This window comes from Nicotiana tomentosiformis, chromosome 8 (assembly GCF_000390325.3).
Source record: "Nicotiana tomentosiformis chromosome 8, ASM39032v3, whole genome shotgun sequence".
Taxonomy (NCBI): domain Eukaryota; kingdom Viridiplantae; phylum Streptophyta; class Magnoliopsida; order Solanales; family Solanaceae; genus Nicotiana; species Nicotiana tomentosiformis.
The window spans coordinates 27,393,816-27,420,134 of record NC_090819.1 but is presented as its reverse complement, the minus strand read 5'-3'; the positions used below and the strand labels follow the sequence as shown (position 1 = coordinate 27,420,134).

At 36.0% G+C, this 26,319-nt stretch overlaps 2 protein-coding genes across 2 annotated transcripts; both read left to right on the top strand.

Annotated features, from left to right (window-relative positions):
- Window positions 1-11,495: 11,495 nt before the first annotated feature.
- On the top strand, window positions 11,496-13,641 carry LOC104114050 (cytochrome P450 83B1-like; the record flags this gene model as incomplete). Its single annotated transcript, XM_009624396.4, has 2 exons — window positions 11,496-12,455; window positions 12,756-13,641. Coding segments are annotated over 2 exons (1,572 nt in total), but the record flags the coding sequence as incomplete, so codon positions are not given.
- A 5,932-nt stretch (window positions 13,642-19,573) lies between these two features.
- Window positions 19,574-20,102, top strand: LOC138897230 (uncharacterized mitochondrial protein AtMg00810-like). Its single transcript, XM_070183193.1, has 2 exons — window positions 19,574-19,689; window positions 19,913-20,102. Exons 1-2 carry the CDS (start codon window positions 19,574-19,576, stop codon window positions 20,100-20,102), a joined length of 306 nt encoding a protein of 101 aa, XP_070039294.1.
- Window positions 20,103-26,319: the final 6,217 nt, after the last annotated feature.

Here is a 26,319-nt window from a genome sequence, read left to right as displayed (position 1 = left end):
ATATGAATTTGTTTAGCTGTAAAGACAAGACTGTCATCTTAGTTTGGTACACCAGCTCATGACATTTAAACTAATCTCTTCTTTTAATGTGCCCCTGTGATCCTATTAACTCTTGAAAGGCCATTGATCATCTGATTAAAGCTCATGACTGTGTGATCACACTATATAAACATGTCCTAAGCTAATTGGATTCCTGTACCACCCTTGTGTGTATTCTGATAGTTGCCATACATTTAGTTGTAAAGCTTGATTAATATATGTTTAGGTTGTTTGGATGTTTCCTCTATTGTGTTAAAGTGTTGAAATTAAGTTTCATCATATCTGAATTCCCATACTTGATCTGCATAACAGATCCCTAATATAATGATACCCCTGCCCTTTTCTGAAATTCATGTAGTGACATTGTTAGCCTGATTTCATGATGTTAACACCCTATCATGTTTGTAATGGTATGACCCCTGCTAAATGTCCCCTGTGGGTGCTCTCTTGGATACCTTGCACTTATATTGTTCTTCAACAATTCTGCTTGTCTTTCATAATCATGTACAAGCCTACATTATCCTTAAAACTTCACTAAGCTCACTTAAATGAACTAGGCTTAACTTATAAACCTACGATGAATCTTTTGTTGCTACTTGTTCTGTTTGAAATAGTAGTATGATTTATTCTCCAATGAGATTAGTATGAAGCTAAGAGATTTTAGAAAGAAGTAATCATGTCATTTGCTTAGAATGAAACTGGACTTTTAACTTGCATCTCTGTTAATACTCTTTAGAGGCTTCAATTGAAGCTGTTAACCTGTATATATACTAGAAGTTAAGATTTAGTTAAGACAAATCCTTGACCAATATAATTAAAGGTTGTTAAGAGGATATGGTCATAAACATGGACTGCTATACGTTTGAAGTATTTACCTTATTTACTCTTAAGATACATGATTCAGATGTCTGAGTTTCTAAACTAATCTGTCAGTGTTGTTTTCCTGTATGTGCTTAAAACTAACTCCTTTGAGCATACTTAAACATGTTGAAGATATTCACAATGAACCATGTATTATGTTTGGATTGTGGTTACAACAATGTGATTGGTTGTCTGATGATTCTGATGATATCCTGTACAATTACTATAAGAAATGAATATATCCCTGTAGAGTAGTATCACTGTAGTATTAGAGTTTACATTGAGTGCCTAATTAGCACTTAAACCTATAGATAAGAGTAAGTGTGAGTAGTTAGGGTTATTTAGGAGTAGAGTTTAGTTCTTGGTTGAGCTACTCTCCATGACACAAGCACTGCCCAGGGCATTGAGACCCTTGGGAACTTTGAAGTTTTACGGATCCAAAGAGTACCTTGGCCATAAATGAAATTCTAACCTTAGCCTCTAATCTATTGACATTTATTAATCCTTTTAGGTTTAGTGTTCAATAAAAAAAATAAATGTTTTCATTGTAAATTACATTACCATCTATGACTCCACACTAATATTTTCATTCTGGATTACTATTGATTGTTAAATAGGTATATTGGGCAGCATATCTATTGCTTTTCTTGTCTTTTTGTACATGTATTTAAAATTGGGCCTGCCGGGTTCTCAAAGAACTCAAGACCAAGTTCTACACCTGCACCTTTTGGAGTCTGAAGTTGATGTCCGTCCTTGTTACCTGCTGTGCCTACTTTCCTTCAGGCCCAAACCAGAGTCCATTCCTCTCCTCTATTGCTTTATTTAAATTTATTATTGTTTTACACATGTATATAAGGCTTACAATATTTGATTGAATACTTTTACTTTATATCTTTGAATTATATTAACAATCTAGGCAAGCCCTAAAAGACATATAGGATAAAAAGAAGCATCATAACTTAGTAATAATAATTCCAATTCATTAACCATTTCTGCTATTCATCTCTTAACCTTTACTAATAATTTTTTATGAAGTCTTTTTGAAACTAAAACACCTTTGCGAAGGTCGACAATCCTCCTTTTTTCAAAATCAGAAGAACTGGAATCTGTAATTGATCTTTTAATTGAGCTTTTCTACAAAAGAAAATCAAACAAGTGTTGTTGCAAAGCCAAGGTTTTTCAGACGGTTTCTTCAAAATAAATATGAGGTTTGAGAACTAATCTTTAAGGTATACCTAAATACTATCTCTTTAAACAAGCTTTACTAGAATTATATAAATGGCCACGTCATTTTAAAAGACAACTGTTTTAAAACTTAGCCATATCTCACAGGTTTTTTTTTCTTGCAAATACAAATGTTATATACATATTTCTAAACTCTTTTCAATCATATAGATACAAACATTTTCTTAAAGGCTTTTATAAATCTATACCCTTTTTTCAAAATTACATATATTAATTTTAAGTAATAGGCTTTAACTAGATATACGATAAACCATATCTTTAAGCACTAATTAAGCAGAGTATAGACAACAAATCCTTTAAACCTAGTCTAAGTCCTATGGAGCTACCTCAGGTAGATTTTAAGGGGTGCCTAACACCTTCCCCTTAGAAGAACATGAACCCTTACCCAAATCTCACCGGTTATCAGACTAATAGAGAAATGATCTTAATAATTAAATAGGTACCCTAGTATACCTTTAAATATTAGATGACGACTCTCTTTTATCATCAATAGGGAAATACTAGTTGAATCTTGTTTTGACTAGTGCAAAATAGGGCGCAACAACATGGCGACTCTGCTGGGGACTTCACAATTAGGATTTGACCTTAGTAAACTTAAACTAGACTTGGAATTTAGGATTGTTTGTACACTGCTTTAACTGTGTTTGATTTGCAGTTGTATGCTTACCTGCCTTACTTGCTCATTATGTACTGCTTACTTTAAATGTTATTGCTAATATCCCACTATCTGTTACCATTTTATATATATTGTCATCAGACTTTTTCCTATCGAGTCTTGGCTATACACTATCACAGACAATGGCACGTGAGGATTATTTTTTACACCCCTTCGAACCTTCTTTCAAAATTATTTTCAGTGAATGGCTTTATGAGGTCAAATGACATAACTTCTCGCAATATTCAGTCCAACTCAAAATAAGGAAACACACTACTCTAGCAAACATAGGTCATATTGCATAAACCTTAGGTGGGTCGGTCCTTGGCATCGACACCCAATTAGGAATGCCACCCTAATATCAATGGGTCATACATCCAACAACATGACCTTTGTGGAAAGACGAACTAATCATGAAGAGTACTTAAGATCCGAAGAAAACACTTATCAAACCCTTTTTCTCTACCCTCTTTAGAAATAAAAAATCAACGAAAATATCCCCGAGATCAATATGGTGATGGGAGCACCGCACAAGCTAACGCAATGGTGGAAGAACATCCGCTGAGAGCATGGAGACAAAATCAGGGCACACCTAGGAGCATTGACTGCCTTGCTAAACATCCGAGCTGACAAGATGCTTACCCGCTTGCTGATAGAATTCTGGGATTCGGCCAAAGTAGTTTTCAAGTTTGCTGATTGTGAGTTGGTACCAACGTTGGAAGAAGTTACCAATTTCTTAGAGCTGCCATTTACGGGGAGGAGACCAATACTACCGGTCACCATGCCCGACTACAGGTTTCTTGATGCTTTGGGTCTGGCAAACAGTCAGGGTTTGAGAAACATTGAAGATGGATAGGTAAACCTGGACCGATTGTTCGATAGGTTCAGACATCGTGAGAGCTATGAATGGTACTTGGGAGAATTTCAGTGTGATCAGGCAACTTGAGAAACTCTCCGACCCATAACTTCTCTTTGGCACTGCTGGGATTGCTGGTTTTTCTACAAAGAAGAGGACGTATCAATATCAATTTGCTGCATGTGGTTTTAGCAACATTCCGGGGCAATTTTCAAGCTACTCTGGTACCTATGGCGTTAGATAAAATGCTTAGACCACTGTCAGCATGTTCTCGAGGGTACGATTTCTTCAAGGGCTGCAACCTGCTGCTTCAAATATGGGCCGCAGAGCACTTCTTTCAACGAGAGGCCACAATTGACTACTTTGTAGGCGGTTTCGAAGTCACAGCGAGAGAATGAGGCATTGGGTCTCCCCGCATAGACATGAAGAATGGAGAGAGATGCTGACCAACTTAAGTGGAGAATGAATCAATTGGAAGTTGTCATGACTGGCCGGAAAATAAGATTTCCTTTCCTTTGTGGCGACTCTCTTTTATCATCAATAGAGAAATCACTAGTTGAATCTTGTTTTGACTCGTGCAAAATAGGGTGCAACAAATAAGATTTCCTTTCCTTTGTCTATTGAATATTTAATTTCAATTACTTTTTACTCTTCTACATTTGAAAAAGTGAAGTAAACTTAGTTATTAGAAACCCGATTTATTCTAATAGTGACTTTGACGACAAAAACTATTTTTTGGTTAAAACAATAAGCGGAAGAGATATCGAACAAAAAATTCTAGTTCGTAGAATCGATAATCAATTTTTTATTTTATACATGCCAGATTATAAACTTGTAACTGTTTTCAATTTTAAAATATTATATTTTGGTTGAACAATCCATTTTTGAAATTGTTACAGAATCTTCATAAATGAAACAAAACCTTCATTTTACTTTACTTTTTTTTAAAAAAAAATCGTCATTAATTTAGAATATGCCATTTTATTTCTTGTTGTGCATTGAACTCAGGAAAAATACAAAGCATTTAGCATGCTTTTTCAATGCATGTCACATTTGACTTACATATTATATTGTCATTCAACGGATCAGTTGACTCGCATCACGCCTTTTATTATTTCAAATTATTTAGAGACCTAGTGCGAGTCATGAGCAAGGTGAAAAATACATTCTGGTGAACCCACCTTTGTTCGAGGGAGCTGTCTTATATTGAATTGAGTTAAAACTTTTAGTACAGTTATTTCTTGTATGTACTTCTATAGTTGTGCTCCACAAATGACATGACAAATCAGCTGTTTATGTTACATACTTTAGGGATTATTTTTATACGGTTAGGTTTATGCCAAAATTAAATGAATATATATGAATGGGATGAGTCCATTAGGTGAAGGTCATGACCTGAAATTGGATCGTAAAAGAAAGTTAGGGTTAGGATCACCTCCAATGATTGATCCTCCAGTAATGTTCGAGTGCTTGACTTAAATGTTAATGGCTTCCTTCTCTTTCTTCACTTACGGAAAAATAAAGTATACCATGTTTGTTTTTTTTTCCTTATAAATGCAAGGAAATGTTGGAGTTTGTTTTTTTTTTTTTTTTTTCCCTAGCTCATCTTCAGTGCTAGAAACATCCATCCTAAAATATGCTTTGACTTACAGATTTTAGTACAAAAAATGAAATATATTGCATAAAGTTAAAGACAAAATAATTTTAAGTAGAAAACCTCCTTACTCAAGGGAGTAAAATCCAAAGGAACTATAAATTCTAGTACCTTATCCTCTACGATCAACTCAATTGTATCAAATCCTCCTAGACTATAAACTCTAGTCTAAAACTCTAAAAATAATTTCTCTGAATTATTTACCTACGATTACACTTCACATAAACAAAAATAGATAAGGAATAATAACTCAAGACTTTAATTAACTAAGGAACTCAAACAATGTTTTCTCTGGATCAAGTTCTTTAGTGGAGTAACTTAGAATCCATAAAAGTACCTTCTTGCTATGGTTGCTCTTTGCCTTTTGAACAATATATAGTGTTTTGGGAGAAATAGCACCTTCTTGTTATGATTGCTTTGTCTTTGAACAATATTTAGTGTTTTGGGAAAAATAGCAGTGGTCTTCAATAAAAGCGAGCAATAAATATTCTCTAAGAGTTGCTCCAATATTTTCTCCAAGACCTAGAATAATTCGGGCACTCCATATAAAGAAAACAAATCTAAGAGGATTCAATTTCTTTCCTTAAAAAATCTCTTTCACACGACTTTTCTTTCCATGCAAGTATTCCTATAATTAAATTGCTTGTTCAACATGAACTCTGCTATCCAAATATAACACTTGTTGCTCACGAAACAACCCTTTATGTTAGCATAATAAATATCTTGAAATGGCCTGATTTTTTGACAACCGTTTGTTAATCATCAATCTTATTTAAGCTCAGCTTAACATTCAACAACTAAATTTCTGCAAAAAATTAATACTCAAATTTGACAGAACTCATAGTTCGTCCCCAATTCACACCCGTTTTCTCTTTCTCCTTACTGTTATAATTAACGCTTCTTGAGTGACTACCAATAACACCCACTTCTAATTGAAGACAAAATTTCTGTTCAAGAATTACAAGAATTCGATGGAGATGATAGTGATCCAAATTCAGTTTTTAACTTTAACTGCCATTTGCCATTCTGGTTTATTTAACAGACAAGAAAATTTGGTTAGTGAGAGAAAATGAGCTTTGCTAAGTGGGTAACAATGGACAATTAAGTAGTGACCATAGCATGATAGTTAAAAGAGAAGAAGCAATCTAAGGTATTAAAATCTAAGGTGAACAGATGGCTTTAATCAAGCATCCTACCGAACATTACAAGGAGTAAAATTAGAATTTATCAATATTTTAAGGATTAAAATCACGAATTCCCATTTTGACTATCTAAGACATCGTAGTCAAGTGGAAAATTAAGTGCGACAAAAACAAATTAGTAATGTCATTGCATATTTAAATTATAGTTATTCCCTGCCGTCCAGCCGGCTGATTCATCCTTAAATAGCAATCATACAATTAAAAAAGGAAAAAGGAACAGTTTAACAAAGATCTATATATTGAAATCATCTGACATGTATACTTTACAACTTTACTAGAAAACTCAAATATGATGCTTTTTCTGTTCTTATTAGTAACCCTTCTTCCTAGGATGGGCATAATACCGGCTGAACCGAAAAAACCGGTCGAACCGTGAATTTTAATTTTTCGGTTTCGGTTTAATCGGTTTTTCGGTCGGTGCACGGTTTTTAAATTATTAATTTTCGATTTTTCGGTGCGGTTTACGGTTTTGGTGTTTCGGTTTAACCGAATAACCGAAATTTTGGGTATTAGTTATTACCCATTTTAGGCTGAAGCCCAATATCTATTTGAACTTTGAAGCCCAATTTAGTTTACCCAAATCCAAACTTATTGATAGTCTGTCTAATACCCAAAGTCCAAACTCATCGGTTACAACTGACTAAATCACTAATACACATTACACTTAGTCACTTCCCATTTTTCATTTCCCAAACCTAAATAAAGAATTAGATTTAGGGTTCTCAAGCCTACATCAATTGAAAAGTTCGCCTCTTCGGTTCTTCCTTCTTACTGTGCGACTGCTGCGACTCGTCGTCGCCGACTGCTGCGACTTCTTCTGAGTTCCTGTGAGTTCTGCGCCTTCTTCCTCAACTCAACAGTAACGCCTTCTTCCTCAGCTCGTCGCTCATCTTTCATCCTCAGGTTAGTGCGAGTTCTTCTGAGTTATGAAGAAAGAAAATGTCTTAATCTTTTGTGTATGTTGATTTTCAATTAGTCTGACTGTTAGTCTTTTGTTTATGTTGATTTTCAATTATCTCACTGTTATTCTTTGTGTATGAAGAAAGAAAATATCTCACTGTCTTAGTCTTTCACTTCAATATATTTCAAAATCAGGTCTAACGTATGGACAGCTTTACTTTAGTATTAAGCACCACAATTTCTCTCAAAATTTCAAAAAGCAATCAAGTACACCAATAAAATAATAAGGTGCTTGGATGTTTCTGCCAAAGAAGATTTATGGCCAACCGAAAAAGCAAAGGATTTGCTTTACATACCACTATAATAAATAAGTATTATAAATAAACTCTAAAGTTAAAAGAGAAAGGTGCTTGGATTTGGATGTTTCTGCCAAATGAGGTTTCTAGGTAGATGGCCAACCTAAAAAGCAAAGGATTTGCTTTACATATCACTACAATAAATAAGTAATGTAAATAAACTCTAAAGTTAAAAGAGAAAGGTACAGATTAAACATGTTTTCACTTATGAACATAGGAAAATTAGTATCTACTCATAATCGTTTGATAAATGCTGTATGTACTAGTAAATGGATTTAAGGTTCTATAGCAGTAAGAACGATTGAACAACCAAATAATATTAATAATCTCATCACTACTAGTACAAAATCAGTTCAACATGAAAAGATGAATCAAAAAAAGTGCAAATTTTAACCTTATGTAAAATATTTTAAAGGCAGTTAACCACAAATTTAATCCAGTGAACAACAGATTAGAATAGAAAAATACTTACCAAAATTTTAATATCAAAGAATTAGTTTTTTTCGACATTTATTATATATGTCGCTAAATAAATGTCGTCGTAGCTATGATTTTTTGTAGTGTCTATTTGTTACAGACTTATAGGAGTTCTGACCTTAATTCTATTTTCATTCGATTTTCTATAGATGGCAGAAGTTAAAAGTAGAGTAAGTGGGGTGGGTTCATCTGAAAGCGAAATCACATCTTCACCTGCAAATTCAGTTGAAACTAGTCAAGGCCCAAAAAAAAAGAAAATCCGTAAAATGTAGATCAACTGCTTGGGATCATTTTGAAAAGTTTAAAGATGATAATAGAGGTGATAGAGCAAAGTGTAGACATTGTGGTCGTGATTATAAGGCTGATTCACGATTGAATGGAACAACATCATTGAATACTCATTTAAAGAAGTGTTCAAAAATACCACGAAAAGTTGATAATACTCAAACACAATTGTATTTACAAAAGGATGGGCAAATTAATGGTGGGGTGCTTTGAAAATTTGGACAAGAACTAGTTAGGAGGGCTTTAGTTGAGATGGTAATTACGGATTTATTGAAAAGAAAGGCTTTAAGAAATTTATGAGCATAGCCCAACCTCTATTTAATGTTCCTTCTCGTAGGGCAATTACAAGGGATTGTTTTCAAGTTTACAATGAAGAAAGGCTTACACTAATGAACAATTTCAGAGAAGTAAAACGAAAAATTTGCCTTACCACAGACACATGGACTTCATTAAAAGAATTAACTATATGTGTTTGACGGGTCATTTTATTGATAGAGATTGGGTGTTGCATAAAAGAATACTAAATTTTTGCCCTATCTCTAGTTATAAGGAAGACGAAATGGCAAAAGTTATTGGTAATTGTTCGCTTGAATGGAAATTGGATAAGGTATTCGCTGTTACTGTTGATAATGCTTCTTCGAATAATGTCACGGTAAAAGAATTGTCTAAGCAACTAGATATGTGGAAAACTAATTCGATGAGTGGTAAGCATCTTCATGTGAGATGCATGGCTCACATACTTAATCTAATTGTGCAAGATGGTTTGAAGGAAATTGATGTTTCTGTAAAATGTGTTAGACAAGCTGTGAGGTATGTGAGATCATCTCCGCAAAGGACCTTAAAGTTTAGGGAATGTTGTGCACATCAAAAGGTAGAATGTAGCAAAATATTGTGTTTGGATGTTCCTACAAGGTGGAATTCCACTTACTTGATGTTGGAAACGGTGCAAAACTTTGAGAAGGCCTTTGACAAGCTTTATCTTTTTGATGATGGATTTTCTACTCATCTTTGTACGCATGTTTGTGAAGATGGGAATATTGCAGGTCCATTTGTATGTGATGATTGGGTGAATGTGAGAAACGTGATAAAGTTTCTTGAAAGATTTTACGAGCTTACCGAAAAAATTTCAGGTTCACGTTATGTTACTTCTAATTGTCATTTTGAGGATATATGTGAGCTTGATAGTCATTTGAAAGCTTGTTTAGCTAGTGATGATACTAATTTGAGTAAGATGTTAGGGAAGATGAAAGAAAAGTTTAAAAAATATTGGGGTGAACCGGAAAAGATGAATAAAATGATATTCATTGCTTCTGTATTAGATCCTCATAATAAATTAGAGTATGTTGGTTTTGCACTTGAGAAAATATTCGGGGAGGAACCAGGGAAGAAATTAACTGCCGAAGTGGATACTTATTTAAATTCTTTGTTTGGGGAGTATAAAAAAAAAAATACTCCAAAGGATGTTATCTTCAATCATCTCCATCTAAATCTACTTCATCATATGACACATTTGAGCTATCTAGTGGGAATGTGAGAACAAAATCTGTGAGAACAAAGCAATTGTTGAAAAGGCAAAAGGAAGACTCTAGAAGTGTAGGTGCTAAATCTGAGTTGGAAAGATATATTGGTGAAGGACAAGAGCAGTTGTCTAATGATTCTAATGACTTTAAAATCTTAGATTGGTGGAAAATTAATGCGCCTCGATTTCCTATTCTATCCGAGCTAGCTCGTGATGTGTTAGCCATTCCAATTTCAAGTGTTGCATCGGAATGTGCATTTAGCACCGGTGGCCGCATTCTTGATTCATTTAGGAGTTTATTGACTCCTCGGTTGGTGCAAAGTCTTGTTTGTGTTCAAGATTGGTTTAGATGTGAGGGTACTCCTATTAATGTTGAAGAAGATTTGGAGTTTCTTGAGCAAATTGAACTTGGTAAGATTTTGCGTCATATGAGTGTTTTATTGAAAATTAGTTTACTTTGTAAGTTTAATTGACACACTTTATCAAATTATATTTAGATATGGCAACGAGCGGAAGAGAAACTTGCATTGTTGAAAGATATAATAGCATTGTTGATGCATAGTTTGAACAAGTGGTAAGTTTAAAGATTTGCTTGTTTTATGATATTATTTTGTTATTTATAATTAAATATATTTTATTAACTTGTGAAATTTTCTAATTTTTTTTGTAGGTTCAACTATGCCTCGTGGTCCTAAAGCTAGATCGCCTATTTGGGAATATTTTGAGCTAGTTAAAGTAAATGAAGAAGCCCGCAAAGCAAAGTGCCTTCATTGTGGCCGAGTTTATAATTGTCATCCAAAGTATTATGGCACTTATGGCTTAGTGAAGCATATTAAGAAGTGTCTTATGCCTCATCCAGTGATTCGTATTTAAGGTTTTAAGTATCATTTTCTAGACTTACTTTGTGGCTTGTGGCTTGTGACTAGTTTGCCACTGTTTTGTTGTTTGGTGATGGTATTTCTAGACTTATTTTGGACTTTGGTAGCAGCTAGATTTGCCACTGTGTTAAACTGTTTTGGACTAGTTTGCCACAGCTGGACTGTGCGTTATTTTGCTACTTAGGTGTTCTGTTTGCACTGATGCCACTGAAGGCCTCCCTGCTCTCTGTGTGCTTGTTCTCTATAGTCTATTCTCGGTTTCATTTATAGTGTTGCTTCAAATTAGAGTGTTATTGTCACCAAAACTTGTGTTCGACTGCCGTCTGCCACTGTCTTTCTCTGTTGCTGGGCTGGACGAACAACTAAATGACAATTTGCTGGGCTGTCTTTCTCAAAAGTCAAAATGACAATTTACTGTTGGACTGGACGAAAAACAAATAAATTCCAGCCTTGTTTATTGATGTTCCTACAAACCGTAAATACTTGTTGTTCCTACAACCGTTTAAAACAGAAAAAATAAACCGGAAATAACCGAACCGAACTTTGAAAAAACCGCACCGAACCGTAAATACTTTGGTTTGATTTGGTTATTAATATTACAAAATCGAAAACTGATAAACCGAACCGTACTTTCATAATAACCGACCGAACCGACCGATCGACGCCCACCCTACTTCTTCCTATTGTCCTTAGTTTCCTACTTCTACCAGCCAAGAATAGAAAAAATGTTATGCCACCAGGTCCCTTAGGAATGCCTTTAATTGGAAATTTGCATCAATTTGATAGTTTAACCCCTCATCTTTATTTTTGGAAACTTTCCAAGAAATATGGGAAAATCTTCTCATTAAAACTTGGTTCTGCTACTGTGATAGTAGTTTCTTCAGCAAAACTTGCAAAAGAGGTAACAAAAATACAAGATTTAGCATTTTGTAGTAGACCACCTATTCTTGGGCAGCAAAAGTTATCTTACAGTGGTCTTGATATTGGCTTTGCACCTTACAATGACTATTGGAGGGAAATGAGAAAAATTTGTGTTGTTCATTTGTTTAGTCTCAAGAAAGTGCAATCTTTTAGTCCAATTCGCGAAGATGAAGTCTTTAGAATGGTCAACAAGATATCTAAACAAGCTGCAGCTTCTCAAATAACCAATCTGAGCAATATAGTGATTTCACTAACTAGTACAATTATTTGTAGAGTTGCTTTTGGTATTAGGTATGATGAAGAAGCACATGAAAGGAGGAGATTTGATGAAGTTTTAGCTGTGACTCAAGAAATGATGGCTGGATTCTTTGTGTCTGATTATTTTCCTTTCTTACGCTGGTTAGATAAACTTTCTGGAAGTATAACTAGACTTGAGAAGAATTTTAAGGAGTTAGATGAGTTTTATGAAGAACTCATTGAGCAACATCTCAATCCCAAGAAGCCACAATCCATGGAAGGAGATATTCTTGATCTTTTGCTCCAATTGAGGAAAGAGCAATCAACTCCAATTGATCTCACTTTGGACAATATAAAGGCAATTCTCATGGTAATCAACTACTCTCAGCTCCATTCCACTTTATATAGTGGTGTTTGATGGCACGAAGTCTAAGAAAGAAAAACTTTTGACGATCTTAGATCTTAAGATTTTTAGATATATCGTAACATTTCATTAAGGGTAAAATAATAAATTTAAAGTTAATGAGTTTCTTGATATAGAAAAGTGTTAGTTCTATTTTTAAAAGAATAAAAAAGAGTATCAGAGAAGAATTATGACTAAAAATAATATATGTATATACAGGATTTAACAATATCTGCTTTTGTTTTTTCCTCCCAATTACTTTTGTAGAATATATTAGTTGGTGGAACAGACACGGGGGCAGCTGCAATAGTTTGGGGAATGACAGCCTTGATAAAGAACCCAAAAGCCATGAAACAAGTTCAAACAGAAATTAGAGAATCAGTTGGGAGTAAGAAAGGCATGGTGAATGAAGATGATATCCAAAACCTGCCTTATCTCAAAGCAGTGATAAAGGAGACATTTAGATTGTATCCACCAGTTCCACTCCTAGTGCCAAGAGAAACAATGCACAAGTCCATACTAGAAGGGTATGAAATTCAACCAAAAACTATCATTCATGTTAATTCTTGGGCTATTGCAAGGGATCCTGAATATTGGGAAAATCCAGAAGAATTTATACCTGAGAGATTTTTTAATAGCAATATTGATTTTAAGGGCCAAGACTTTGAGTTGCTTCCATTTGGAGCAGGGAGGAGAGGTTGCCCGGGTATTGCACTTGGTGTTGCAACTGTGGAGCTTGTACTTTCCAATCTTCTTTATGCATTTGATTGGGAGTTGCCTTGTGGGGTGAACATACAAGACATTGACACAGATGTTTTGCCTGGTCTTACCATGCATAAGAAAAATGCTCTTTGCCTTGTTCCTAGTAATTATCTCTAGGCTACACCTATTACTTATTAGTAAGTTTTTTGCACTTTTTTACTATTTAATTAGGCCAAAATAAAAGAAACACCTTTCCCACTTGTCTCCGTGTGATATAGGTCATTATGGATACGAGTCGTGAAAGCAGCCATTAATGCTTGCATAATTGCATTAGGGTAAGTTGTTTACATTGTACCCTTTGGGTGCGGCCCTTCCTCGAACACGCAGAATACCTTGTGTACAGGCTGCAAATTACACTGCTCAGAAATACTTGCAGCAAGTCATATGACTTCACACTACTATTTTGCTCTCTTTCTTCCATTGTTAGGAGTAGATGATAATCATTGCCTCAAGATCCTGCCATGCCATACGTGCTGTCTTCCTTTTACAGTCTTTCAAGTTTCTTGAATAAACATGGGAGAGAGCAGTCTTGAAAAGGGAAAAGCATATGACAGTATAATTTATAAATCAAATTTTAACAGGCAACGTTTCAACATTAATTTGGTTATATACTAGTCAGTTGTCTGTTCCTTTTCTGAAATACTCGTTTGTTAGAGTTTTATAAAAGAACAGGACCCAAACGTCGTCGCCGGGGATAGAGCCCGGGTCGCCCGGGTGACTGACAGGAATACTCACCACTATACTTAAACGACTTAAATATACATCACAGTTCCTAGACTTCTACAGAGTTAAAAAGGTAAGAGGTGACACTTAGTGTGTCCGTGTTTCTTTTGTAGCGCTTTACTAGCACTCTTTTTATCTCTTAACTTGCTCATACTGATGCTTCTTTTGGTCTCTCTTTTTATTTAAACTCAAGGAGATAAGTTATGTTGCTATTTTATCATGTAAATTTTTATGTTTCGACTTCTGAAATAGCTGCTGCAATATTCTAGCTACAGAAAAGGTTCAAAAATGTCCCTTGATTATTTAAAATAGGACAGGTTTGCCCTTCGTTAAAAGCTGGCATCATTTGTGCCCCTAGGTTGACCTAAAGGAGTCATTACTACCCTCATTTACTAACAGACGCAATTTTTGATTTTTTTTATTCCAAAAAAATATTTTCTCTTTTTTAAGATTCACCTGGCACAACCCACTCCCTCCCCTCCACCCTTTTTTCTAGAAAGCTCAAAAATTGTCGCTGAATTATACGAAATGGGACAATTATACCCCTCTCCAGCCACTTGTTTTAGTTTTATTTTTTTATTTCTTTTTTCCCCCTTCATTTTCTTTCTCCTTTTTTCCCTCTCCTTTCTATTGATAAGTTATGTGTCTTTTGTTTTGATGATTTAACAAACTTCATATGAGAACCAGATAGGTAACCTGATACAACTAGCCTCTCTGCGTTCAGAACAACAAGTCAAATATCTGGCACAAGTTTCAATGAAATCAATTAAGGGAACAACATATGTAATAAATAGATATCAGTTCCTCCGATCACAGTACATGTCAATTCTTACAGCTGTTAAAGCTGCTGCACTGCACACGCAACAGTACAACAATACTGTTGAAGCATGCTGTGTACCGAACACTCCCTTGCATCATCTTTGATGACCTCACTTATATAATACCAACATGAGGCAGGGGATTGCACACACTTGCAAACCCTAAAACATTATTCACTCTGAAGTGTGCAGCCCCTTTATTCTCTCAAAGGCATTGAAGAACAAAACAACAATATAACAAAGGACCATATCCCAACATTGATTACATCGTGTGTCCCTAGTATTATTGTGTCTTTGTTTATGTTATTCACTTGTAACTCTTACTCAGCTTATTTAGAAGCATCTCGTAGGACACTTTGTAAATCATAAACCTTGTGTTTGTGTTGACTAGAGTTAGTCAAGTGATTAGCTTTGTGATAGAGTTATTACAAAGAGGCTTGCAATATAGTTATTTCAATTAGGTGAAGGATTAAGAGTTTAATTCCTAGGTTATAATAGGTTATAATTTAAAAGTTGCTCAGCTAGTGAAGTTGAAATCCTACGAGTGTAGGTTGTGATTTTTATTCCCGTGAGCTGCTAGTTTTCTGCATAAATATCGTTGTGTTATTTACTTACTGCTGTATTTTGTGGGAACTGATAGAGAACCAGGTTCTCTATACAGTTTGGTGGACTCTTAGTTTATATCAATTGGTATCAAAGCAGGTTCTTTTTATAAGATTAACACCTAGAAAGGATCTACATGGCCACTACACTAAATTTTGAAAAAGGTCAATCAACCTGTGACCACAAAGATTCAATGAAAAATACTACGGCTGGTAGAAGACAAGAATGCATGATTTTATCATGGCAGAAGATTCAGAGCTTTGGGATGTCATATGTGATGGACCCTTTGTCCCTATGAAGACCATTGGCGAGACAACAGTCACAGTTCCAAAGACAAGGAAGGAATATAATGATGTTGATCGTAAAGCCATCGCGAAAAACTTCAGAGCAAAGAAGACCCTCGTCTGTGGCATTGGACCAGACGAGTACAACTGCATCTCAGCCTGTCAATATGCCAAGGCGATCTGGGAGGCTCTCTAAACTGCACATGAAGGAACCACTCAAGTCAAGCAGTCAAAAATCGACATGCTCACTACTGAGTATGAACTCTTCAAGATGAAGGAGGATGAGTCCATTCAGGACATGCATACTCGCTTTACTTCCATCATCAATGAGCTTCACTCTCTTGGAGAGATTATCCCAAAGAACAAACTGGTCAGAAAAATACTCAATATGTTACCTGGTTCCTGGGAGAGCAAATTCAATGCTATCACGGAAGCCAAAAGTCTGCAAAAGCTGACGATTCACGAACTCATTGGAAATTTGAAAATTTATGAAATAAAGAAGAAGAAAGATCATGAAAGAAAAAAACCCAAAAAAGAGAAGAACCTTATTTTCAATGCAGACAATAGTGACTCAAGTGGTGATGATACTGACATTGACTATGTTACACGGAGATTTCAGAAAATGGTTTGTAGAAATGGAGGTATTCCTAAGAAAGGCAGCTCTAGCAGAAACACAAAAGGCTATGATTTCTGTCAAAAATGAGGGAAGCCAGGACATTTCATCAAAGTTTTCCCTCTCCACAAGCAGGACTATTACAAGCACAACACAGACAAGATGGCTAAGAGGAACCCGATCCTCGATAGGAAATTCAAAATAAGAGATGTCGTTGATAATGTTGTGAAAGCTCTTACCCCCTGGGGATATTCCTCTAGTGAATCTGAGGGTGATGATGAACAAGGTGACACCTAAATGATGTTCATTGAAAGCGAAGCTGCGGAATACGATTCCATATTTGCCCTGATGGAAAAATCTGATAAGGATGAAGATGATGATGATGATGAGGTAAACTTTCTAGACGTTCAAAGAAATTTGAAGTCTTACTCTCAAAAGAAGCTGGTATCTTTAGCTAATGTCTTAATTGATGCTTACCAATATCACTAATGATAAAAATACTTTAACTCAGGAAATAAGAGAGATAGAATATGAGAGGGATGATTTGCTTGTCGTAGTTATTTATTTGAAAGAAAAAATAGATGAGTTAAAGAAAGATAAAAATGCTTTAACAGAGAAAATCAAACATATCGAACATGAGAGAGATAATTTATTGGTAGTAGTCGTGGATTTGAAGGAAATAGTAGAGAAGTTAAAGAAAGATAATATTCTTTTAAAAACATCAATGGAAAATAGTATGAACTCCGCAAAAGGAAAGGAAGTGGCGAGTGAGGCACACCTTAAGCTTGAAAATAAACTCAAAAAAGTAATATTGAGTGTTTATGCTGAAGTTGAAAGATATAGACAACTTCAGGAAGATTTAAGCAGGGTTAAAAATGATCTAGATAAATCTCTAAAGTGAACCTGGTTCTCTGACACAATCACTTCCATGTATAAAAGTAATGGATGGAACAGAATCAGGTTCCAAAAAGAGAAAGCTCCCTACAACCCACATAGTAAGTATGTTGGTGTACCCAATTACTGGCTTTGCACTCACTGTGGTAATACTGTTCATTACAAAGAGTCTTGTAAAGCAAGGTTTTAGTCCCAACAGAAAAATAAAGTTTTTGTTGAAAAAGTATCTACTGCTAAAGAATCTGTTTCTCTTAAAAAGAAATGTGTGATGCTTACTTAGACCAAAAGAAGTTTAATTCGCCCATTCCCTCATTAAAAGGGACCCAAACATGTTTGGTTTCCTAAATCTAATCTCTGATTTACTTATGCAGACAAAAGTAAAAGGAAGCAGCCAAATATGGTACATGGATAATGGTTGTTCTAAACACATGACTGGAACTACGGATGATTTCCTTTCACTCAAAACCCTGCAAGGTGGGAGTGTGTCCTTTGGAAATGACAAAAAGGATACATTCTGGGAGTTGAAAAAATTGGAAAGATACTCACTCACTCAATTAAAAATGTATAATATGTGAATGTCTTGAAATACAACCTACTGAGTGTCTCTCAAATCTGTGACAAAGGAAACAAAGCGGAGTTCTTGTCAAAGTCTTGCATTGTCACCAATCATGTAATTGGTGAAGTATTTCTGGTGGCAAAAAGATTTAAAAATATCTATGTTGCAGACTTTAAGTCCTTGAACAATGGTGATCTTACATGTCTGAGTGCTGTTGATGATGATGCTAAACTATAGCACAGAAGATTAGGACATGCAAGTTTTACTCTGCTGAACAAGCTAATCAAGAAGGACCTGGTTCTTGGGTTGCCTAAGTCAAAGTTCAAAGATCACAAGGTGTGTGATGCATGTGTGAAAGGGAAGCAAGTCAGGTCCTCATTCAAGCCAAAGAAGGAAGTGATCACCTCAAGGCCACTGGATCTTCTCCATATGGATTTGTGTGGACCTATGAGGATGCCCAGCAGAGGAGGAAAGAAGTAGATCTTCGTTATTATTGATGATTATTCCATATTCACATGGACCTTATTTCTCAAAGCCAATGATGAAACCTTTCTAGTATTTGCTGCCTTTGTGAAGCAGATTAAAGTGAAGATGAGCCATAATGTTGTGAGAATTAGATATGATCATGGTACCGAGTTTGACAATGCAAAATTGATGAATTGTGTGCTGAAAATGGTAAAAGTCATAATTTATCTGCTCCCAGAACACCCCAAAAAAAATGGTGTTGTGGAGAGGAAAAATAGGACTCTTGAAGATATGGTAAGGACGATGCTAATTAACAGTGGTGTACTAAAGAGCTTTTGGGCTGAAGCAGCGAACACTACCTGTTATCTGATTAATATGTTCATGATCAGGTCCCTCATTAACAAAACCCCGTATGAATTGCTCAATGGGAGAAAATCAAAGTGGTACTCACACTTCCATCGATGTCAATGATGGGTCTCATATGGCGGAACCTGGTCCCACACAACCTGAGACTCAGGTGTCTAACTAGAAGCACAAAAGCTCACATCCTCTCGAAAATGTAATCACTCCCTTGGATTCAGGAATTCAGACTAGATCAAAGACATGAAACATGTTTGCTTTCTCAGCTTTCCTATCTCAAATTGAGCAGAAAAATATCAAGGAAGCATTGAAAGATGCTGATGGATTGGTGCTATGCAAGAAGAGCGCCAACAATTTGAGAGGAGCGTGTGGCACCTGATTCCTCGAACTTTAGATAGAACCGTCGTTGGAACTAGGTGGATGTTCAGAAACAAGCTTGATAAGTTTGGCAATACAACAAGAAATAAAGCTAGACTGGTGGTTCAAGGCTATAATCAAGAGGAAGGAATTGATTATGATGAAACTTTTGCTCCAGTTGCAGGAATGGAAGCCAGTAGAATTCTTATTGCTTTTACATCTCATATGGAATTCAAATTATTCCAAACAGATGTTAAGAGTTCATTTCTGAATAGATACTTGAAGGAAGAAGTTTTTTCAAATAACCATCTGGTTTTGAATGCCATGAACATCCTGAACATGTCTTCAAGCTTGACAAGGCCTTATATGAATTAAAGCAGGCCCCTCGTGCATGGTATGAAAGGTTGTCTAGGTTCCTTCTGGAGAATGACTTCACTAGAGAAAAAATTGACAACACTCTTTTTCTAAAGAAAAGAGGGAGGAACTTGCTAATTGTGGAGGTCTATGTTGATGAAATTATCTTTGGTGCAATAAATGATTCTCTGTGTGTGAATTTTGCAAAGCTTATGGGAAGTGAGTTTGAGATGAGTATGATAGGGGAACTGAACTTCTTCCTAGGTTTACAAGTTAAGTAAATCTCTAAGGAAACAATGATAAGTCAGCAGAAATACATTAAGGAGCTTCTGAAGAAGTTTGATATGGAAAGTTCAAAGACTATTGATACTCCCATTGATACTGCCACTCGTCTAGACATGGACGAACCTAGGTTCCCCTGTAAATGAGACTATGTATCGGGATACCATTGGATCTCTCTTATACCTAACAACCACCAGACCTGACATTGTGTTTAGTGTTGGGTTGTGTGCTATGTTCCAATCAAGTCCTAAAGAATCTCACTTGAAAGCTGCTAAAAGAATTTTTAGGTATCTCAAAGTAACGCACGACCTAGTCCTCTATTATCCCTCAGGAGATAACTTTGGCTTAATTAGGTATGCTGATGCTGATTATGCTAGTTATCTGGTGGATATAAAGAGCACATCTGGCATGGAAAATTTTCTGGGATCATGCTTGATTTCATGGGTTACAAAGAAACAAAATTATATGGATCTCTCTACTGCAGAAGCTGAATATGGGGTAGATGCCTCATGTTGTGCCCAAATACTCTGGATCAAGAAATAATTAGAAGATTTTAGTGTATTTTCTAACCGTGTGCCACTGCTGTGTGATAACACAAGTGCCCTCAATATGACAAAGAACCCGGTTCAGCATAAGAGGACAAAGCATATTGATGTGCAACAACATTTCCTGAGGGAAATTGTTGAAAAATGACTCATATGTATGAAATTGTGCAAGACAGAGGATTAGGTAGCCAATATATTCATCAAAGCACTGAGCAGAGAGCACTTTGAAAAGAATCGACTAGAGCTCGGTTTGATCAAGTTGAACTGAGAACCTGGCCCCTTGATGACTGTCTATGAGAGGATGGTAAGGTGAATTGCTAAAAGGGGTTTTCTAGCAACTTCTAACAGATAAACAAGCATGGAAACTACAGGACAAACATCCAGCTAATGACATTTCAATTTGTTAGAAGGATGATGCACATATTTTTCAAAATTAGTCTTGGAACTTGGTTCCCTTGACTCTGGTTAGTAGTTCTTCTTACACTCATACGCATTTTTGAACTGCTAGTGTGCCACATCATTAATTATTTTCGCCCTTTCCCATATCTCTTAAACTCAAACAACACACCTGTTACAAACCAACCCGTCTACCCGTTCATTAAATTGCATTCATTTGTAAATGGTCCCTCCTTTCCCTCTAAATACCCCCAAAGAGGCCAGTCTCTCTCATAACTGTCTACATCAAACACTCCCTCTTTCTGAAAACCATCTTCTCGTGTCTTGACTCTTCAAAATCGACCATGTTATCTCCACCATCAGAGTCTCCAAAAGCTACCACTAAAATCCCTATTGTGTCTTCATCCCATAAAGCACAACCATCAGGATCGAAGCCTCAACCTACACCCTTAGAAAACCCAATTTCCAACCAACCACCACCTCCAGTTTCCTCCCCCACTCCATCCAGTTCTGGTTCCCATAGAAATCGAAAATATTAAACTCCTAAAAGGTTTGTTGCTTCTCCCTCACCTTCTGCTACCACATAGAAAATGGAAGCAGAGGGACCTTCGTCCACTTCCCATTTTCTCCAAACCACAGAAGAACCTGTGGAAGGAGATGAAGGTGCAACAATCTCTAGTCAATACGTTGAGGAAGAAGTTATGGACAAATTGGTTGTACCCGTTCTGAATTGTGAGGTGTTAGCATCTGGTGTATCTGAAACCCCAACGGTTTAGGGATTTGATATGAATATTCTGTCGTTATCAGGTAATGCTCCGCTTGCTCTTATTGCTTCTGCACTGTTGGAAAATGAGGGTGAGAAAGATGAAAATATTTTATTAGTTGCTGGTGAGGGGAGTCCAGTTGGAGATTCTATATTTTGTTGTGTGAAAGCTGGGGTTTAGGGGAGAAAATGAGGAAATGGGGACTAGGTGCCTCAAGGTGAAAAGGCATCGGTCAGTACTATAAGGGAGCTTACAGAGGAACCTGGTCCCTCTGCCCAAGAGTAGTTCTCTGCTCCTACTTGGGAAGAAACTCCATAATCTACTAAATAGTACCAGGTCAGTACTGAACCTACCTCTTCCCCTTACCTTGATGCAACCACTTTAGACATTATGTACCCTGAAATAAAGTCTGTGTCAGAAGGAGAAGGAGATGAAAGCGAGGAGGATTATGACAATTTGTCTGCAGCCCAATTTATCGCTGCTAGGAGTGGTAGGACAGCTACTCAAAAGTCTGTTCCTAAATAACCCACCACTAAGCAGCAGAAAAATGTTGCTCTTGATAATGATCTAAAGGAGAATAAGGAGAAAAAGAAGAGAAGAAGACTTGTGAAAAGTAGACTAATTGATGAGGAGGATCTGCCTCCGGTAAATGTTGTGGAGGTTGAGGATGATGAGGTTCTTGAGGAACCTTCTCCTCCTATTTGTAAAACATCTAAGAAGACTGTATTTGTGAAACAGGGGAAGGTATCATCTGCAAAGTTTACTAAAATTGGTGGCCAAGAGAGTGTTGAGAAAGAGAAGTCTGGTGAAAAGGAAAAGTCTTTTGAGAAGGATAAAAGTATTGGGAAAAAGAAGTCTCTCAAGAGGAAGCCAAGCGGCAGTGAGGAACCTGGTTCCTCAAAGAAGGCTAGAGTTGATGTGTGTGAGATTGAAAGGAAAGAAAAACTAAAAAAGCAAAAGGTTCTGTGGGGTAGAGTTTTTGGCACTGATATTCTTGATACGTTAGACATGAAGCAGTTGGTTGAAATATGCAAATTTTAAAAGTGGACTCATCTCTTTACTATTCAGAACCAAATGTTTATGAGAAGGAAGTTCGCGGTTTCTATGTTAAATTGTTCGCAGTATAAGGTGACACCATCTGCTTGAGGGTCAATGGGGTGGACTTTGTAATTGATGAAGTTGTGCTCGGGGATATTCTTGAGGTGACTGTTGAAGTGCTCTCAACTGTGGAGGAAACTTGTTCCCTAGAATTTAGGAAGATAATTCTCAAGCCCCAAGCTGTTCAACAAAGGGAACGAGTGCACAAGAAAGCACTATTTCAAGAATACCAACTCCTGTTCTAGTTGGTGAACAAGGTCCTGCTACCAAGAGATGAAAGGCGAACCATTGCCTCTATAGTGGATATGGTTCTTTTGGAGGCATTGGACGGCTACACTCACATCAATCTGCTTGAGATTTTGATTGAATAAATGAAGAAGGTAGCAAATTTCAAGGAGGGAAACCATGGGTTGCCACATGGGTTCCTGCTCACAAAATTGTTTGAACATTTTGAATTCCCCTTGGGGAGAGCAACTGTGGAAACTCGTAAGCAAATATTCTTAATGAACACCTTGGAGGAATGCGAGTGTATTGACAGGGGGGGGGGGGGGATGGGCAGCAGCTCCACAATCTCTCAACTTATCGATGCTCAGAGTACTGCCAATGAGGAAATCAGGATGCTAAAGGCCCAGAATATCATTCTTGAGGGTAAGCTCAATCAAGCCAGCACAGAACCTAGTTCTAGTAGTGTTCAGGGTGCATAGGTTTTTTGCTTGACGGCTGAGAATACAGAGTTGAGGAAACAGGTGGAGAACCTGAAAGATCAGTGAGCTGCTAATGCTCGTGTGGATGGTCTCTTTAAGGCTCCTGCTCCCTCATCCTTCCCCTCCTCTTATAGTGCCTCTAATTTGTCCCTTTGTCAGTGTCCCTTTTGTCAGTCTCTGCCAAATTCTACAATATCCTTTTTATTATTTGTCCCCTATGGTTGTGGTACTCTAGTGATGTTTAATTTGTGTATGTTTTTGTAATGATGGTATTGCTATAATGATTATTTTTTCTTAAATTAATGAGCATCTTAGTCCTTTTTACATGCATGTTATACTCTTGTGTTATATTTTTAGCTATGTTGTGTGCATACAAGTGGCATGAGTTAACTTTTCTGGACTTCTTTTTGTATTTACTTGTCTGCTCTTTTTATGATGCCAAAACAGGGGAAAAAATTGAAGGGGAGAAACATGTTCTCAGAGGGAATTATGGCTATTTTGTGGGGGGACAATATGGAGATCTGGTTCTTAGGGGGAATATCAATTCTAAGTTTGTCAACATCAAAAAGAGGGAAATTGATATAACACTCCATGATTAATAAGGACAATTCTGGTTACAAAGAGAACATGTAAGACTAGGACTTTACGTTAATAGAGTTTTAGCTTTTATGTAACTAAATAGTTTTTAAAAATAAAAAAGAAAGAAAAAGGCAAAATTTTCGTGTCACTCACGATTTGATATTTCCTTGAATGTTTTGGGTTACAATATTTACTATTTTAATTTCACTTTTATATAAAAAGGTTTCCAAAGAGGCCCTATCTACCAATAAATCATGTTTTAACTCCCAGTAGTGTTATGTCTGAAGTTTTCTTTAGTTTGAGTTACTTTCTTCCTATACATGTAATTGTAACATATAGAGTATATATATCGGTTGAAGCATCCATTCACCGGAAGAAAAGAAAACTAAGAGGATAAAAGTCAATCAGTTGAAAAGTCATCTAAAGCACTAATAGTATGCAAGTACAATTCTACTAAAGGTTCATTTGAATATGGAAGTTTCATGATGGTGTGTTATGTTTGTACGTTTGTGGGTGAGCGTAAGTTTATTTATATTAGCATATCATGTTACTTTGTTTGGAAATCTTTTTTGGGGTCTTTGAGAGGTTTTTGTTGAGGTTCTTTGATGCAGGTTGAAAAGAGAGGAAGAAGAAAAAGAAAGAAAATGAAGGGGAGAAAAAATAAAAATAAAATAAGGGGCTGGGAGGGGTATAATTTTCCCACTTCGTATAGTTTGAGGGTAGTTTTTGACCTTTTCTAAAAAAAGATGGCGGAGGGGGTGAGTTGTGCCAGGTGGATTTTAAAAAAAAAAAGAGAAAGATATTTTTTTAGAATAAAACAATTTAAAAATTGTGTTTGTTAGTGAAGGAGGGTAGTAACGACCCCTTTATATCACAGCAAGGGCACAAATAATGCCAACTTTTAATGGAGGGTAAACCTGTCCTATTTCAAATAGTTGAGAGGAGTTTCGAACTTTTTCCGTTCTAGATATAGATTATGGATGGCAGTTGGTCGCTCTTTTATTTTTCTTTTTTATTTTTCTCTATATTGTTACTATTAATCTAGGGATAAATATAAAGTATTATAAATAGAACATATCAAATAAAACACACCAGAGAGGTGATTGGATTGTACTTAAATTTTGAAAATCTTTCGCGGAAAAGAAACTAATATTTGAAAATTATTGAAATTCTTTTTATTAAAATATAACCACTAACCTGTTGAAGTATAAGTCTAATGTTAAAATGGGTACAAGTACAATTTATAACGGAAAGAAGTTAATAATATAAGTTTAAAAAGAAATGCAAACTCAAATTTTTAGCAAGCTTATTTCTAGTCTCCTTTAGGCAAAGGGTTCCACTAGTTAATTAATTTTACTCAAGCACAAGTGACGAGTGGTTTAAACGAGCACCACATATATGTAGTTTATGCCTTTCGGTCACCATGAACGATACTTTACAAGCTTGTAGTTTTCAGCTTTGATCAACACTAACCATTTCTGCCAAATTCTTCTAAACTTTGAAGGTTATACATCAATCTTACTGTGATATTTTAACCCCTCGTTTCGGATTTTAGTGTTTCTTTTCATATTTTGAGGCTTCCCATAGATTAATATGATATTTTAAGAGTTGCTGGAATGTTTAGTTACGGATCCAAAGGATTAGGGTGAGTTTTAGTATCATTAGGGAATAAGCTGAATTTTTAAAAATACAGCAGGTGGAAGTGTGCCACTTGTGCGCTCAGCAATCGGGGAGTGCGGCCAACACTATTGTCCGCACTCCAATGTTTCTGTAGCTGGCTCGGTATAGACCTCATTGCGGCCGCAGAAGGCCTAGTGTGGTCACCAATGATCCATTGCAGTCAGCACAACAATATTTCCTATTTTAGTATAAATATCCGGATGTTGTGATTTTGTATTATTTTTCACTATTTTGGAGACTTAAGGGCTCGGTTTGGGAGAGTTTTGACCTAAATCTTTATATTCACAAGCTTAGGATAAGTGTTTCTAACTTGAATTTAGGTCCATTTCACGAATCCAACCTAAGATCTATAATTTAAACATGGATTCGAGGTGAAAATTGAGGATTTTGAGATCTTGATCTAAAATCACCTAAAATGAGTTTTGATCTTCCAAATGGACTTGAGATGAAAATCTATGCATAGATTTAAACTCGTGAGGTAATGGATCATTAGAATTTGATTCTGATTTTGGGGGGTTTGACCATGTGGACTCAAGTTTGACTTTTAGATTCACATTAACCTAAACCTAGACTTTAATTATTCAGTTCAGTCTAATAGCATTATTTAACATTATTGAAGGCTCTTATGACTAGATCGAAGTCAATTAGTGTATTTGGATCGAGAAAAGTACGTTTTGGAAGGTTTGAAGATTGCTTGGACCGAGGTAAGTAAAGAATTTGGCCTCTATGAGAGAATATTTCTCATATTGACTTGTTTTGCATATACTATGTATATGTGGGTTACCATATATATATATATATATATATATATATATAAGATGAAAGGTATATATTGAAATTACAAAGGGGGAGGGTTGTCGATTTTTCTTTTTATAGCTAAGTAGTTCACTAGTTTGCTAGCTAATCGGCTCAAAGTAGAAGCGAGGTAAACGTTAAAGACAGAATATAATGTGTAGAAATTAAATGACACCAAGAATTTTTATACGGATTCAGA